This window comes from Podarcis raffonei, chromosome 2 (genome assembly GCF_027172205.1).
Source record: "Podarcis raffonei isolate rPodRaf1 chromosome 2, rPodRaf1.pri, whole genome shotgun sequence".
Lineage (NCBI taxonomy): Eukaryota > Metazoa > Chordata > Lepidosauria > Squamata > Lacertidae > Podarcis > Podarcis raffonei.
The window spans coordinates 32,243,370-32,256,964 of record NC_070603.1 but is presented as its reverse complement, the minus strand read 5'-3'; the positions used below and the strand labels follow the sequence as shown (position 1 = coordinate 32,256,964).

The following is a 13,595-nucleotide window of genomic DNA, read 5'->3' as shown; positions in this document are numbered from 1 at the left end:
ATGAAGAACTTTGCTGGTTTTGAAACTGGACTTGTCTAATTTCTGAAAGGTGATACTCCAGATGGTTGTTGTTGTAGTTTTTGTGGGATCAGTGTTCCTGCTCCTGCGTACAAGTTTTTTTGTGCAAACAATATCATTGCCATAAAAATAATGACCTCTATTCCCTTGCCTCCCATTTAATCCAGATGCACCCTTCCTAGGTGGGTGGAAATGATATTGTTATGTACTGAGTTGAATAGGATCCAAAATGCAGCAGTCTGATTGGTCCACAGGAGCCACCCAATCCAGCTCCAGTTGGAAGTGAATCCGCAACCTGATTGGCCCACAGGTGAATCCCGGAAGTAGCCAATCACGTGGGGCCCATTGTGTAAATAATGTATATAAAGCAGACATTCTGGGGGAAGTTCCATTCCTCCTCACCAGTATGAGCTGAATAAGGAGCATGAAATCCACTCTCGACTCTGAGTATATTTCAGATATGTAACAAAAACCCTGAGGCTAACAATCCCTTTGCAATATCTAATGGACGCATATGCAAATTAAGCTCCCGCCTGGAATGACCCAGGGGGCGAAGAAACCTCCCCATCCCTTTTAGATGTTCCCCACTACCACTTTCTTCCACCCCCATAATTCTACACATTTACACAGGGAAGAGTAATTTGGTTAAGGGATTCCCAAACCGAAGAGTGGGGGCTGTGCTTTCACATGTCGATTTGCTTGCTGTGGACCCAGATATGACAACCGCTACTCTTAAAACAGTATCAGAACATTCAGGAATGGTTTCTCCCACTTAGGTGGTACACCACTCTACTGGTCCATCCTCTTTTTGTCTTGATTTTGCAAGCACAACTCCAGCAATGCTCTGTGGGTGAGAGAATAGATGACTGCAGCAAATGGAGGGATGGCAGTGCTTCTTAACTGCATGTTCCTCTTCCAAAGATGTTAACGCTTGTGGAGAAGGCAAGGAGCTGCCAATTCTACTTATGTCCTGCCCTGGCTCAGTGGCAGAATACACACCTTGCACATAAAAACTCCAAGGTTTGAGCCACAGCACCTGGGAGAGATCTCTGGCTGAAACCCTGGACAGTTGCTGCCAATCTGTGTAGCAGACACTATTGAGCTAGACTTGATTTTCTTCTTGAACCTGCTTCTACTCATTGATGATCTCCCTTCCACTCCTTGGCTGTGTACACATTGCTGGCTTAAAATGCAATGAGATCACACCCACCCACCCATGTTTCAAAGCACATTTGCTGGTTGTTGTACACATCAGTAGGGTTAAATGTGTTTCCACGTCTCCTGCTGTCTGTCCAGACCAGTGGGCAGAGTGGGGACATGGATGTCTCCATGTGGCTTACATTTTCAAATCGGATCACAGCTGGTTTGGGGGTGGGACACATGAAAACACAGTGTTTCTCAAGGAACCACACAACAGTTCTACTTCCGCCCATTTATCCTCATAACAAACCCGTGAGGTAGGTTGGGGTAAAATACAGTGAGTGGTGAGCTTTATGGCAAACTGGGCATTTGAACTGATCTCTCAGGTCTTAGTGCAACACTCTAACCACACTGCTACACTGGCTTCTATGTGCGTTGTTTCAGCAATTTCTCTCTCTCTGGACTCAGCTGTAGGTAAAGGTAAAGGGACCCCTGACTATTAGGTCCAGTCATGGACGACTCTGGGGTTGCAGCGCTCATCTCGCTTTACAGGCAGAGAGCTGGCATTTGTCCACTTCCACAGACAGTTTTTCCGGGTCATGTGGCCAGCATGACTAAGCCGCTTCTGGTGAACCAGAGCAGTGCACAGAAACACCGTTTACCTTCCTGCTGGAGCGGTACCTATTTATCTACTTGCACTGTGCAACGGGAACTCACCCTGTCGCAGGGATTCAAACCGCCGACCTTCTGATCGGCATGCCTTAGGCTCTGTGGTTTAACCCACAGCGCTACCCGTGTCCCCTCTGGACTCAGCTATACAGCTGCAAATAAAGCATTTAAGTGTGTTGTAAAGTGAATTATAAACCACAGAGCCTAGGACTTGCTGATCGGAAGGTCGGTGGTTCGAATCCCCGCAATGGGGTGAGCTCCTGTTGCTCAGTCCCTGCTCCTGCCAACCTAGCAGTTCGAAAGCATGTCAAAGTGCAAGTAGATAAATAGGTACCACTCCGGCGGGAAGGTAAACGGCATTTCTGTGCGCTGCTCTGGTTCACCAGAAGAGGCTTAGTCATGCTGGCCACGTGACCCAGAAGCTGTACGCCGGCTCCCTCGGCCAGTAAAGCGAGATGAGCGCCACAACCCCAGAATCGTCCGCAACTGGACCTAAAGTTCAGGGGGTCCCTTTACCTTTACTAAAGTGAATTATACAAATGTGACACTAGATGGTGATGGTGAGCTATGGCAAATTCAATATTTTTTTTACAACGTTTTTTATATGTGTCTAGTCTCTCTCTCTCTCTCTCTCTCTCTCTCTCTCTCTCTCTCTCTCTCACACACACACACACACACACACACACACATGCATTCTGCCTTCTCCTGCAGCATGTTCCAAGTCCTCCTCTCAATAGTGGCTACATCATAGCTCCCCCTATGGCCATAGCCAAGGGGAGGCAGGGAGGGTTAGCTACTGCCCAAATAAATATACCATTAGTAAAAATACATAGCAAACTGAGGTTCTGCCCACCCACAAAAGGTCCCCCCCCAATATCCTGCCCATGCCCATGTGCTAATGTACCCCAAAATCAACTTCTTGCTGAGTAAACAAGCTGCTGCTAACAGCGCTCATCTCCCCTTCCTGGAGGTGGGGATTTCTTTCCTCTATCTGTGAGCAGTGCTGTCACTTGTAATTAAGCTGCAGCTGCTGCTGTCTCTGAGGAAAGGTGACTGGTTCTGCTTGACAGTATTAGTTAACATTGGGCTGTGGAACTTATTCCTCTCCCTAATTAGTTCGTTAATTTCTGCAGATGAGATGATTAAATGAGGACATCTGCCTTATGGGCCTGTAATTCCTGAAGCTCCAATATTTGTGTGTGTGTGTGTTTGTGTGTGTGTGTGTTTGAGAGAGACAGAGAGACAGTGATGGAATTAGATATTCCCACAAACTAGGGGATCCAGGATTGATACATCAATCCATTCCCTCCACGCTCTGAGGATTTAGATTGTCCCAGACAGTCAAAGGAGGATCTGGAATCTCACCTCTAAGTAAGCGCACGTCTAAAGATGTAAGAGGGTGGGCAGCTCCACTTTGTGTGACAAATAGAACCAGGGTGTGTGTATTGCACAGTGGGCACAAAGTATAGATTATTCATTTATTTATAACATTTATATACAGGTTGATTGCCACCAAACCTCTAAGCCGTTTACAAGAAATATTATTTTTCAATGAAACAGTTAAAAATATTTAAAAACGAGAAAAACCAACAGACGGAAAAGATAAAAACATGAGCGCATCTACATGGCTGGCAAGGCTTGCCTAAACAAAAAAGGGTTTTATAAGCAAGCACCAAAATATGCCTGCTTGATCTCAACTGGCTGGAAGTTCCAAAGTGCATTTATTATTATGTACATAGATGTTTTGAAATAACTGTGTACACATGCAGAAGCTCTGAACCAGGCAGGGTACACAGTGTAAACACTGAAGTATATGCAACAATTGTGTTCGCCACATAGAGCTTGGAGCTGTGCCACAAAAGCAAAAGTCACGTTTCCAAATGTATCTTTTACAGGTACAGTGTTAAGATAACTACAATTGCTTCAGTTAAGAGATCACCAGCTGACTGCTTCGATCAGCAGAGTTGGCACTACTACAGGTGCCACATACAGTAATGCCCGTTCCACGTTTGTAAGAACTCGGTTTTTTAGTGTGGCAGCACTACACTTTGGAATTCCTGCCTATTGAAAGCAAGCAGGCACCTTCGCTGTGCTCTTTTCAGCGCCTGCAAAAAAGCGTTCCTGTTTAGACAAGCCTACCCTGATGCTTAGAAAGTTGTGGTGATTTTAATCTGTTTTAATATTTTAACTTCTGTATAACTTAAAGTAGGGTTGTGATTTATTTCTTGATTTTATTGTTTTATCTTCTTTGAATTGCTTTGAGATTTTTCCACAGTCCATTTTATATACATAAAATTTAGGAAATTAATAAATATTATTTCTGAGTGTCCACTCCATAACAGACATGGGTTTAACCTCTATTAATAATAACTATGAAATAGCCCACAGTTCCTGACTTGACTTACGATGGCAAAAGCCCTGGACAAGACTATTCAAACTTTAGCCAAGAACAAAGTTCTCCAGTTAAGAGCGGTAGTCTCGTAATCTGGGGAACCAGGTTCACGTCTCCGCTCTTCCACATGCAGCTGCTGGGTGACCTTGGGCCAGTCACACTTCTCTGAAGTCTCTCAGCCCCACTCACCTCACAGAGTGTTTGTCGTGGGGGAAGAAGGGAAAGGAGATTGTTAGCCGCTTTGAGACTCCTTCAGGTAATGATAAAGCAGAATATCAAATCCAAACTACTACTACTACTACTACTACTACTACTCTTCTTCCTCTTCTTCTTCTTCTTCTTCTTCTTCTTCTTCTTCTTCTTCTTCTTCTTCTTCTTCTTCTTCTCCTTCTCCCATTGCCATCAGGAATAAAGTGAACCAATAAAAGATGGGCTCAGAGCAGATCCTACATTCTATCTACATTCCTTCTAGGATCTTCATAGCTCTCTCATGTGACTGAGCCACAGTTACACCTTGCTTTTACCTTTGAATATGGCCTATTAGATTACCTGTGGCTTTCTCTAAATATGGCTGGTCTCCAACTCCCATCACTCCCAGCCATCATGGCCATTATAATTTTTTTCATCTGGTCAGCTGTCTTTGTTCTATAAAGTGACCTGCTAGGATTTTGGACAGAGAGATCTGGGGTGGCTGTGTCTTTGTGTTACTGACTAAATAGTATACAGTGGTGCCCCGCAAGACGAATGCCTCGCAAGACAAAAAACTCGCTAGACGAAAGGGTTTTCCGTTTTTTGAGTCGTTCCGCAAGACGAATTTCCCTATGGGCTTGCTTCGCAAGACGTTCCGTCTTGCGAGTTCTTGCGAGTTTGTTTCCTTTTTCTTAAAGCCGCTAAGCCGTTAATAGCCGCTAAGCCGCTAATAGCCGCTAATAGCCGTGCTTTGCAAGACGAAAAAACCGCAAGACGAAGAGACTCGTGGAACGGATTAATTTTGTCTTGCGAGGCACCACTGTAGTGCTATTTTAATTTACTAATATATTGCATTTGACTTCTGTTTTGTATGCTTTGAGATTCTTTCGAATATAAAGCAATTAAGAAAATTTTCAAATAAATAATTAAACTGGTTCTAGTACCCCTCCCCCGTGGTGACATGTAATTGTTTTTGACACAGATAAAAAGGCATTTCTATTAAAAATGCAAATTATCATTTCCCTAATTACTTTTTATTAGGGTGATTAGGTTGGGCAGGTACTATAGGGAAAGCCATATGGTGCCAATATTCGTGGATCAGCCTTGCTGCAGGAAAATAAGTTGCAGCCTGACTTGTCCCTGCTTACTCAACACTAATGACCGATCCCCGTACATTTGCTTTCATGTAAACAAGCTTTAGGGACGCGGGTGGCGCTGTGGGTTAAACCACAGAGCCTAGGACTTGCCGATCAAAAGGTCGGTGGTTTGAATCCCTGCGATGGGGTGAGCTCCTGTTGCTCGGTCCCTGCTCCTGCCAACCTAGCAGTTTGAAAGCATGTCAAAGTGCAAGCAGATAAATAGGTACCACTCCAGCAGGAAGGTAAACGGCGAAGGTAAACGGCGTTTCCGTGCGCTGCTCTGGTTTGCCAGAAGCGGCTTAGTCATGCTGGCCACATGACCTGGAAGCTGTACGCCGGCTCCCTCGGCCAATAAAGCAAGATGAGCGCCACAACCTCAGAGTCGGTCACGACTGGACCTAATGGTCAGAGGTCCCTTTACCTTTACCTAAACAAGCTTTGGCTTGCAGCCAGGCAGTGCGATCCAGTGCACGTTTCTGTGGAAATGCATTACACTGTTCTGTGGGACTTTCTCCCAGGTAAATGCAAGCAGAGGGCTACAGCCTTGATTGCTTTTGTGTGTTTGTTTTGTTTTTAAATTGGTTTTACATAGTTTTATACATTTTAACTTTAACCATTTCAAACATTAAAATAAAAGGTTCTTTCAAACCTGTGGACCTCCTGCCCTCTCTCCATGGGTTCAATATTTGAAATAAAGTATTCTGCATCTTTTACCATTATTCATCTGTTATATATCTATAGTTACCATAGTTGATTCCACATTACAAGTGTCATTACATCCCCGCCAATGATTTTAACTGTTTACAGTGGTCTTTTAAATATATGAAAAATTTACTCCAGTCTTTTAGAAATACTTGATCTTCCTGGTTAGCCTTGATTGCCTTTGAATCCTGGGAACAGGAGGGGAGAAACCTGGGGACCATTTTAGCAGCGTGAAAACCCACTCTCTTTCTCTGCCTAGATCAGGGGTCAGCAAACTTTTTCAGCAGGGGGCCAGTCCACTGTCCCTCAGACCTTGTGGGGGGCCGGACTATTTTTTTGGGGGGGGAGAACGAATTCCTATGCCCCACAAATAACCCAGAGATGCTTTTTAAATAAAAGGACACATTCCACTCTTGTAAAAACACGCTGATTCCCAGACTGTCTGAGGGCCAGATTTTGAAGGCGATTGGGCCAGATCCGGCCCCCGGGCCTTAGTTTGCCTAACCCTGACCTAGATAAAGGCACCCTCTTCCCTTTTCTGGGCTTGGCGGCAGCTTCTCCCATTGCAACAGCGGCAGGAGGGATGGAGCTGAGAAATCTTTGTCCTCCAAATGTGAAATCCCCTGGGCGGTGCTAGCAGCACCTCTGAGCACCCCTAAAGCCTGTTCTGGATATATGCCTGGTCAGAATGGAGCCTCACCGAGTTCACGTTACAGTGGTACCTCTGGTTAAGTACTTAATTCGTTCCGGAGGTCCGTTCTTAACCTGAAACTGTTCTTAACCTGAAGCACCACTTTAGCTAATGGGGCCTCCTGCTGCCGCCAGAGCACAATTTCTGTTCTCATCCTGAAGCAAAGTTCTTAACCCGAGGTACAATTTCTGGGTTAGCGGAGTCTGTAACCTGAAGTATATGTAACCTGAAGCGTCTGTAACCCGAGGTACCACTGTAATTATGTTTACTCAGATTTTGACCAAAGAAGCGTCATCTTTCTCTTCCCGGTGTCTCCTTCTGTGGAGCCAATAACCTGTTTTATCAAGAAACCCAGGCAAGCACAAGAGCCGTTTAAAGCGCCTTTATTATGAGATGCAGGAGAAAAAACACACACTCCCGGACGGAGTCGGTCGCTTTGGCAAGAGAGCAACCCCCTCCGCCGCCTCCGCCTCCCTCCCTCCCTCTCCTCGCCCCGTCCGGATGCCCCGCTCGGGCTCCAGGGGGAAGGACGCCCCGTCGGGGCTCAAGCGCTGGCGCAGTCCGCGGGGTCCAGCGAGACGGTGACATCGGCTTTGCACTGGATGACGCTGGGCAAGCCAGGCAGCAGCTGGCAGCTCTGCAGCTCCGGGGCCACCTCCTTCACACACACCGCCTGCAAAGGGAAAAGGGGAAAGTGAAAGGGCAAGGCGGGGGCACCAGCCTCAGGCTTCCCTCCCTCCCCGGCTTGCTCGACTGCCATCCTAAAGCACTTCGGAGGAAGCCCCGTGGAGCAGAAGAGCCTTTCAATGTGCCCAGGATGGAGCTGAGCATCTCCCGGGCCCTTCAATCATTGCAATATCTTTACCTCCTTGATACAGCGCGACCCGACGGCCTGTTTGGCTAAAAAGCAGCAAATAATAAAAAATTGTATTTATACCCCGCCCTCCCCAGCCAAGGCCGGGCTCAGGGCGGCTAACAACCAATAATAAAAACGAGTTGCATGAATACAACTTAAAAACAAGATTAAAATACAACGTTAAAACAATTAAAATAGATATTTTCACTCAGATTTTTATAGGTAAAAAAATATAGGTATAAAACCATCTAGATTTTTTTAATTTAAAAAGTTAGAAAGTGCTGATTGATACTATTACTATAATTATCTGATGAATACAACTTTTCGGGAGTGGCTAATGTACGCTCTAACTCAATAATAATAAATATACAATGCAATGCATTGAAATAAATCACAATGCATATAAAAGAAACTCCCCCGCAGCTGCCTTCTCCACCCGGGACCCCCTCCCTCTTCCAGGGGGCTCCACTTGCTCTGCCCACTACCGTCCGGGCGCCCCCAGCAGCTCACCATGTTGCGCAGCCCGCTGGGGTTGGGGCGCGCCTCGGACATCAAGAAGGATGTGGCGGCGCCGCCGGGGCCGCTCTCGGCGCTGGTGCTGCTGCTGTCGGTGTCGTCGGAGCGGCGCATGTAGGGCGAGCGGCGGATGCCGGACAGCAGCCCCGACGCCCTGCCCACCGAGTAGTAGCTGGGGCCGGCCGTCTGCTTGTACCAGGCGTCGGCGGGCGGGCTGAGCAGCGCGGCCAAGGCGAGGCAGAGCAGCGTCGAAGTCCCGGCTCCCGGCATGGTGCGCTCGGCCACGACGGCGGCTTCTTTGGGCAGGCGGCGCCGTCGGCGGCTCCTTATATCGGGGAGGCGAGAGCGGAGGCGGGGCCGCCCAGCCTCCTCCCGGAGCCCCCCAAAGCTGCGGGAGACCTGACGGGCGGGGGGAGAGGAGCGGTGTGGGGGCGTCGAGGCTGCGTCGAGAGAAGGAGGCGGCCTGATCCTGAGCCTTATTCGGAAGGATGCCCTTCTGTGGTTCTGGCGCACTCAGAATGGTAGAGTTGGAAGGGATCTCGAGGGTCATTTAGTCCAACCCCCTGCAAAGCCCGCAGCCGTCGATGGGTGGGCTCGAATCACCAACCTCATAGTTAGCCTTGGATTGCAAGCTCGCCTTTAAGGATGCTGCTGAGGACTGTCTGCGGCGCCCCCTGCGAGCAAAGTAGTTGCTCTGCCCTGGAGGCTCGACGGCCCTTCCCTCGGTCTTTAGACGTGTCCCTTGAGCTTCACGTCGCCAGCTCAGGGCTGAGAACCGGAGGGGCGGGCGGGCAGGGGGTTGCCAACACGCAGCCTCCCGCCGCGGCCGCCGCTTCACATGTCCTGCTTCCCTGCATCGCTTTCGCAGCCAGCTCCTTCCAGCTGGCGCAGCTCGAGCTCGGAGCTCGCTGCTGGCTAGCGAGGAAGGCAACGCAGGGGCTGGCTTCCTTTCTCCCCCGCGCCCAAGAAACTTCTAACTACAGTGGTACCTCGGGTTACATACGCTTCAGGTTACATACGCTTCAGGTTACAGACTCCGCTAACCCAGAAATAGTGCTTCAGGTTAAGAACTTTGCTTCAGCATGAGAACAGAAATCGTGCTCCGGCGGCGCAGCAGCAGCAGGAGGCCCCATTAGTTAAAGTGGTGCTTCTGGTTAAGAACAGTGTCAGGTTAAGTACAGACCTCCGGAACGAATTAAGTATTTAACCCGAGGTACCACTGTACCTTGAAAGCGTTGTGGGTTAGGAGACCACAGAAGGCGGAATTGCCAGGCAGGCAATTGCGGAAGATCTCCCCCCTAGACATAAGGGGGGGAGGAGTGAGATATCTCTGCTGTCCATAAAGTTTTGTGGATAATTTACTATAATAGGGCATTTAAAAGCATTTAAAAGTCGTGGTTTCTTTTCTTTTTTAAGGAGGGTTTTTTCTCTGTGTCTAAAGCTGACCCTAAAGTCTTGCACCTGCCTTGGGATGAATAATCGTTCACTTAAGAGGACCCATACGCAGAGGAGTAAAGCAATGGCAGTCCCTGCCCATCCATTTGCGCGATGCTATCATTTGCTTTGATTTTAAGTATCTATTCCAGGTTAATTAATCAGGAAAAAGAGCTGAATGTTCCCTGGAATTTCTCCCTTTTCTGAAATGAGCTGTGCTCTCCCGTTTCCTTGCCTCGCTCACACGTTCACTTCCTTTTCTCTGTTCCAGTCGCCTGTTTTCTGGTCGAGGGAGCTGTCCCTTTGCTGAAGCAGATGCTGCTGAAATATGCTTTAACTTGAGTGGAAATACAAAGTAGGCTTTTATTTACGTGCGGCTCCACCGCTGTGCGGGCGAATCCTGGTCGCTTGTCAAATTTGGAATTAAAAGCTTATTTAAAGTTTTTCTGAAGGTGCTATCAAACAAAATTCTCTTTACAGAGGACTAAAAGTACAGAGCTTTTATACCGTATGATGAATAAAAGGTGTCATGTTTTCTAATGCCCTCTTGTGGCGTTTTTTCATCTGCACAGGCAGGCAGCTATGTTCCCAGCTCATTTGAAGAGAGGCAGGTTCTGACCACGATTAGTTCATAGGACAAATACCTTTGCCCAGGGATACAGTACCAGGTCGAATATGTGATGCTACAGTTCAAAACGACTTAGATCGATAGATGTACCATTGATTTCATATTGGATCCTTGGGTTGCAATCTTAAAGCATACTTGACTTTGATCATTGTTTAGGCTTGACTGTTATTTTTTTCTAGAAATTATGCAGTTGATAAGGTTGAAGTTTAAGGGGACACGGGTGGCGCTGTGGGTTAAACCACAGAGCCTAGGACTTGCTGATCAGAAGGTCGGCGGTTCGAATCCCCGTGACGGGGTGAGCTCCCGTTGCTCGGCCCCTGTTCCTGCCAACCTAGCAGTTTGAAAGCATGTCAAAGTGCAAGTAGATAAATAGGTACCACTCCGGCAGGAAGGTAAACAGCGTTTCCATGCGCTGCTTTGGTTCACCAGAAGCGGCTTAGTCATGCTAGCCACATGACCTGGAAGCTGTCTACGGACAAACGCCGGCTCCCTCGGCCAACAAAGCGAGATGAGCGCCGCAACCCCAGAATCGGTCAAGACTGGACCTAATGGTCAGGGGTCCCTTTACCTTTACCTAGTATAGGATAAGGCAGCTTTCTCTGTCTTGTCCTATTCCAACTAAACATCAACACTTGTTGGGTCACTTTTACCCATGTTGAGGAAAAAGTACCAGGATCCTTCCAATTCAAACCACATCCTTGGTGGCTGCATGTAAAAAAATTGTTTGCAAAAGAACTACTGAACTAATTCTCATGAGTTTCTTTTTGTTTAGGAAACAAATACAAGTTTTCAACCTTTTAGTGCTCTTGCGGTGCTAGTTATACAGAAAATACATGATTGGAGAATGATGAAGCAGAGATTTCTGTACTGACCTTCAGAGAGCCTGAAAATACAAGACCCTTCCCATTTATCTAAATGTCGTGCTAACCCTGAATTTCCACATAGAATCATCACCACTCAAGCTGTTCAAGGCTTCTCAAAGGAAGTGTAGAATGGAAAAGACTTATTTCCTTTTGCCAGTCCACAGAGCAATCGTCTGGCAAACCATGGTCAAACAGAGGATCAATGCAGCTGCCAGATATTAAATGTGGTTGACTGTAGTCTTTAAAGCATTGCACTGCCTGTGGGTTTCAGACCCAATTCAACAAGTTGAAGTACAAAGTCCTATAGGCTTGAGATCATCTCTCTCAACACTGACCAACCTGTGCTTTAAGATCAGCAGGGAGGCTGCTAGTGATACTGTTGGGATATTGCCGGGGAGACGGTGGCATCAGGCAGGCCCCCAGCTGGCTCCAGCCACCGGCCAGCAGCCAGACGATTACTGGGCTCCATTGGAACAGCATCAATCAGCGACATGAGCCTCAGATACGTTTAGAGACCCGTGCACGCTCTGTCAGCAGAGTGTGTAAATCTTCTCACAGCAGAAGAGGCGGACAGAGTCATATGTAAGCAGTATATCACAGCATTTTATTCAGCAGCAGGAACAAAGGAAAAAACATGTCTGCTTCCCTTCGTATCCAGCAAAACAGCAGCAATACAAAAGTTATATACAAACGGAAGTTCCCAGCAAGCGCTGGAAGTAAACAGGCATGTGACACACAACAGTCATGCCTGTTCCCTTTTAAGGTGGAACGGAACTATATCCTAACAGATACCACAAATAGATATGGCCCATGGGGCAGCAGCAAGGCAGAGCCCACTCTGTGGCAGTGCCCCACTGGTGGAACTGTTTACTGTAATAAACGGAAATCTGCCCTTATATTCCCTTATGGGGTACACCAGAGCCCTTGTAGAGTCCTTTGCAGGTTCTCCATCGGTCGGAGAAAATAACAGAGGCCAACTAGAGAATATTGAGAAGCAAAGCAGCTAGTAAGCCTGATCTTTATTGAACTGTTGCAACAGGGTGCTCCCCTCACACGCAGGAGAAGGAGGAGGACCCAGAACCCAGGTGTGTCCGCCCTTATATAGACATTTTAAATTGCCTGCCCTGGAGTTCAAGACCACCCCCAGAAACATCATACATACATCACAGAAGGGGCGTAGCTCAAGACCACCCCCCAGACACATCATACCTCAATCAAAATAAATCTGAGTGCATTGTCTATCTCCTGTCGTTGTTTATCTCCTGTCTGGCAGGTTACCTGTTAATGCTTACTTGATTGGATACCCTGGGGAGCCTGGCCAGTCTTTTGTAATGATAAATACTTAGTTCCTGAGCCAGGAAACAGGCTCACACCCTATTCATATCTTAAATGTGCCCTTAAGACAGGATTTGTGAGGAAGGAGACAATGGGGAGGTTTCCCACTTTGACCATGCAGAGAAATATTTTAAGGTCTTAGATATGTAATAAATGTTCATAAATGTATCAAGCAAACATGTACATAAATATATAAACCACATGTCTGAAACCCCACATAAAAAAAGTCCTGAACAAATTGACCTCAAGCGTTCAGTAGGAACTCTGAATTCAGATTGTAAGAGGCAGGAAGGTTGCTGTAGTGCAAATCTTGCTATGAACCCTGTATTTTAAAGGGTTGGACTAGGTGACCCCAGGGTCCCTTCCAACTCTCAATTTATGGCTATGTGCAACGTGTCTGCAAGCATTGGAGGATATTTCTTAAGTTCTGGTGTATGATGATGGGTTGAAATTCAGGCCAGCTTTGCTTTCTGGTACAGAAAGATGGAAAGACTGGTTTTCAGAGTTTAGAATACAGTAGAGAGTTTTAAAGGGTGAGATGCGAAAGCCATGATGTTTTGAAGCAGAGCTGGTGATAGCAAGCATTTGAGTCATTCTCTACCATTTTTACCATTTTGTCTATTATTTAAAATCAGACTTCAAAGTCTATTCAGAGTTTAAGCACATACAAATTCATAATCAAGTAGAATGAGCCTTGACCACCCCTGTAAATAAAGGGCAGAAAAATTTGTCTGCAAATGATAAGGCTGAAATGACTGAGAATGTTAAAGATCTTATGAATTCTGACACTCTGGCCATTTTTACCCATACATAAGGGAATGAGTGATTGTTCCATGAATGACCGGGGGGGGGCACACAAAATGATAGCCCACATTTTTTATAGAGACCTGCACCCTAATTTCCTGTACATAAAAGAGGCAGATACTTCCAATTCCCTTTGCCTGGGCTGCAGGAAACATGATTCCTTAGAAATGAGTTAACAAATTTAATTTGACCAACTTCTATTGCTGGCTTTGGTGAAAA

General features: G+C 46.7%; 1 protein-coding gene across 1 annotated transcript; it reads right to left on the bottom strand.

Annotated features, from left to right (window-relative positions):
• Positions 1-7,307: 7,307 nt before the first annotated feature.
• On the bottom strand, positions 7,308-8,620 carry NPB (neuropeptide B). The gene is made up of 2 exons (XM_053380166.1): positions 8,307-8,620; positions 7,308-7,613 (listed from the first exon to the last, which is right to left on the bottom strand). The coding sequence occupies exons 1-2, from the start codon at positions 8,580-8,582 to the stop codon at positions 7,485-7,487; spliced, it is 405 nt and encodes a 134-aa protein (XP_053236141.1). The 5' UTR covers positions 8,583-8,620; the 3' UTR covers positions 7,308-7,484.
• Between the last annotated feature and the right edge of the window lie 4,975 nt (positions 8,621-13,595).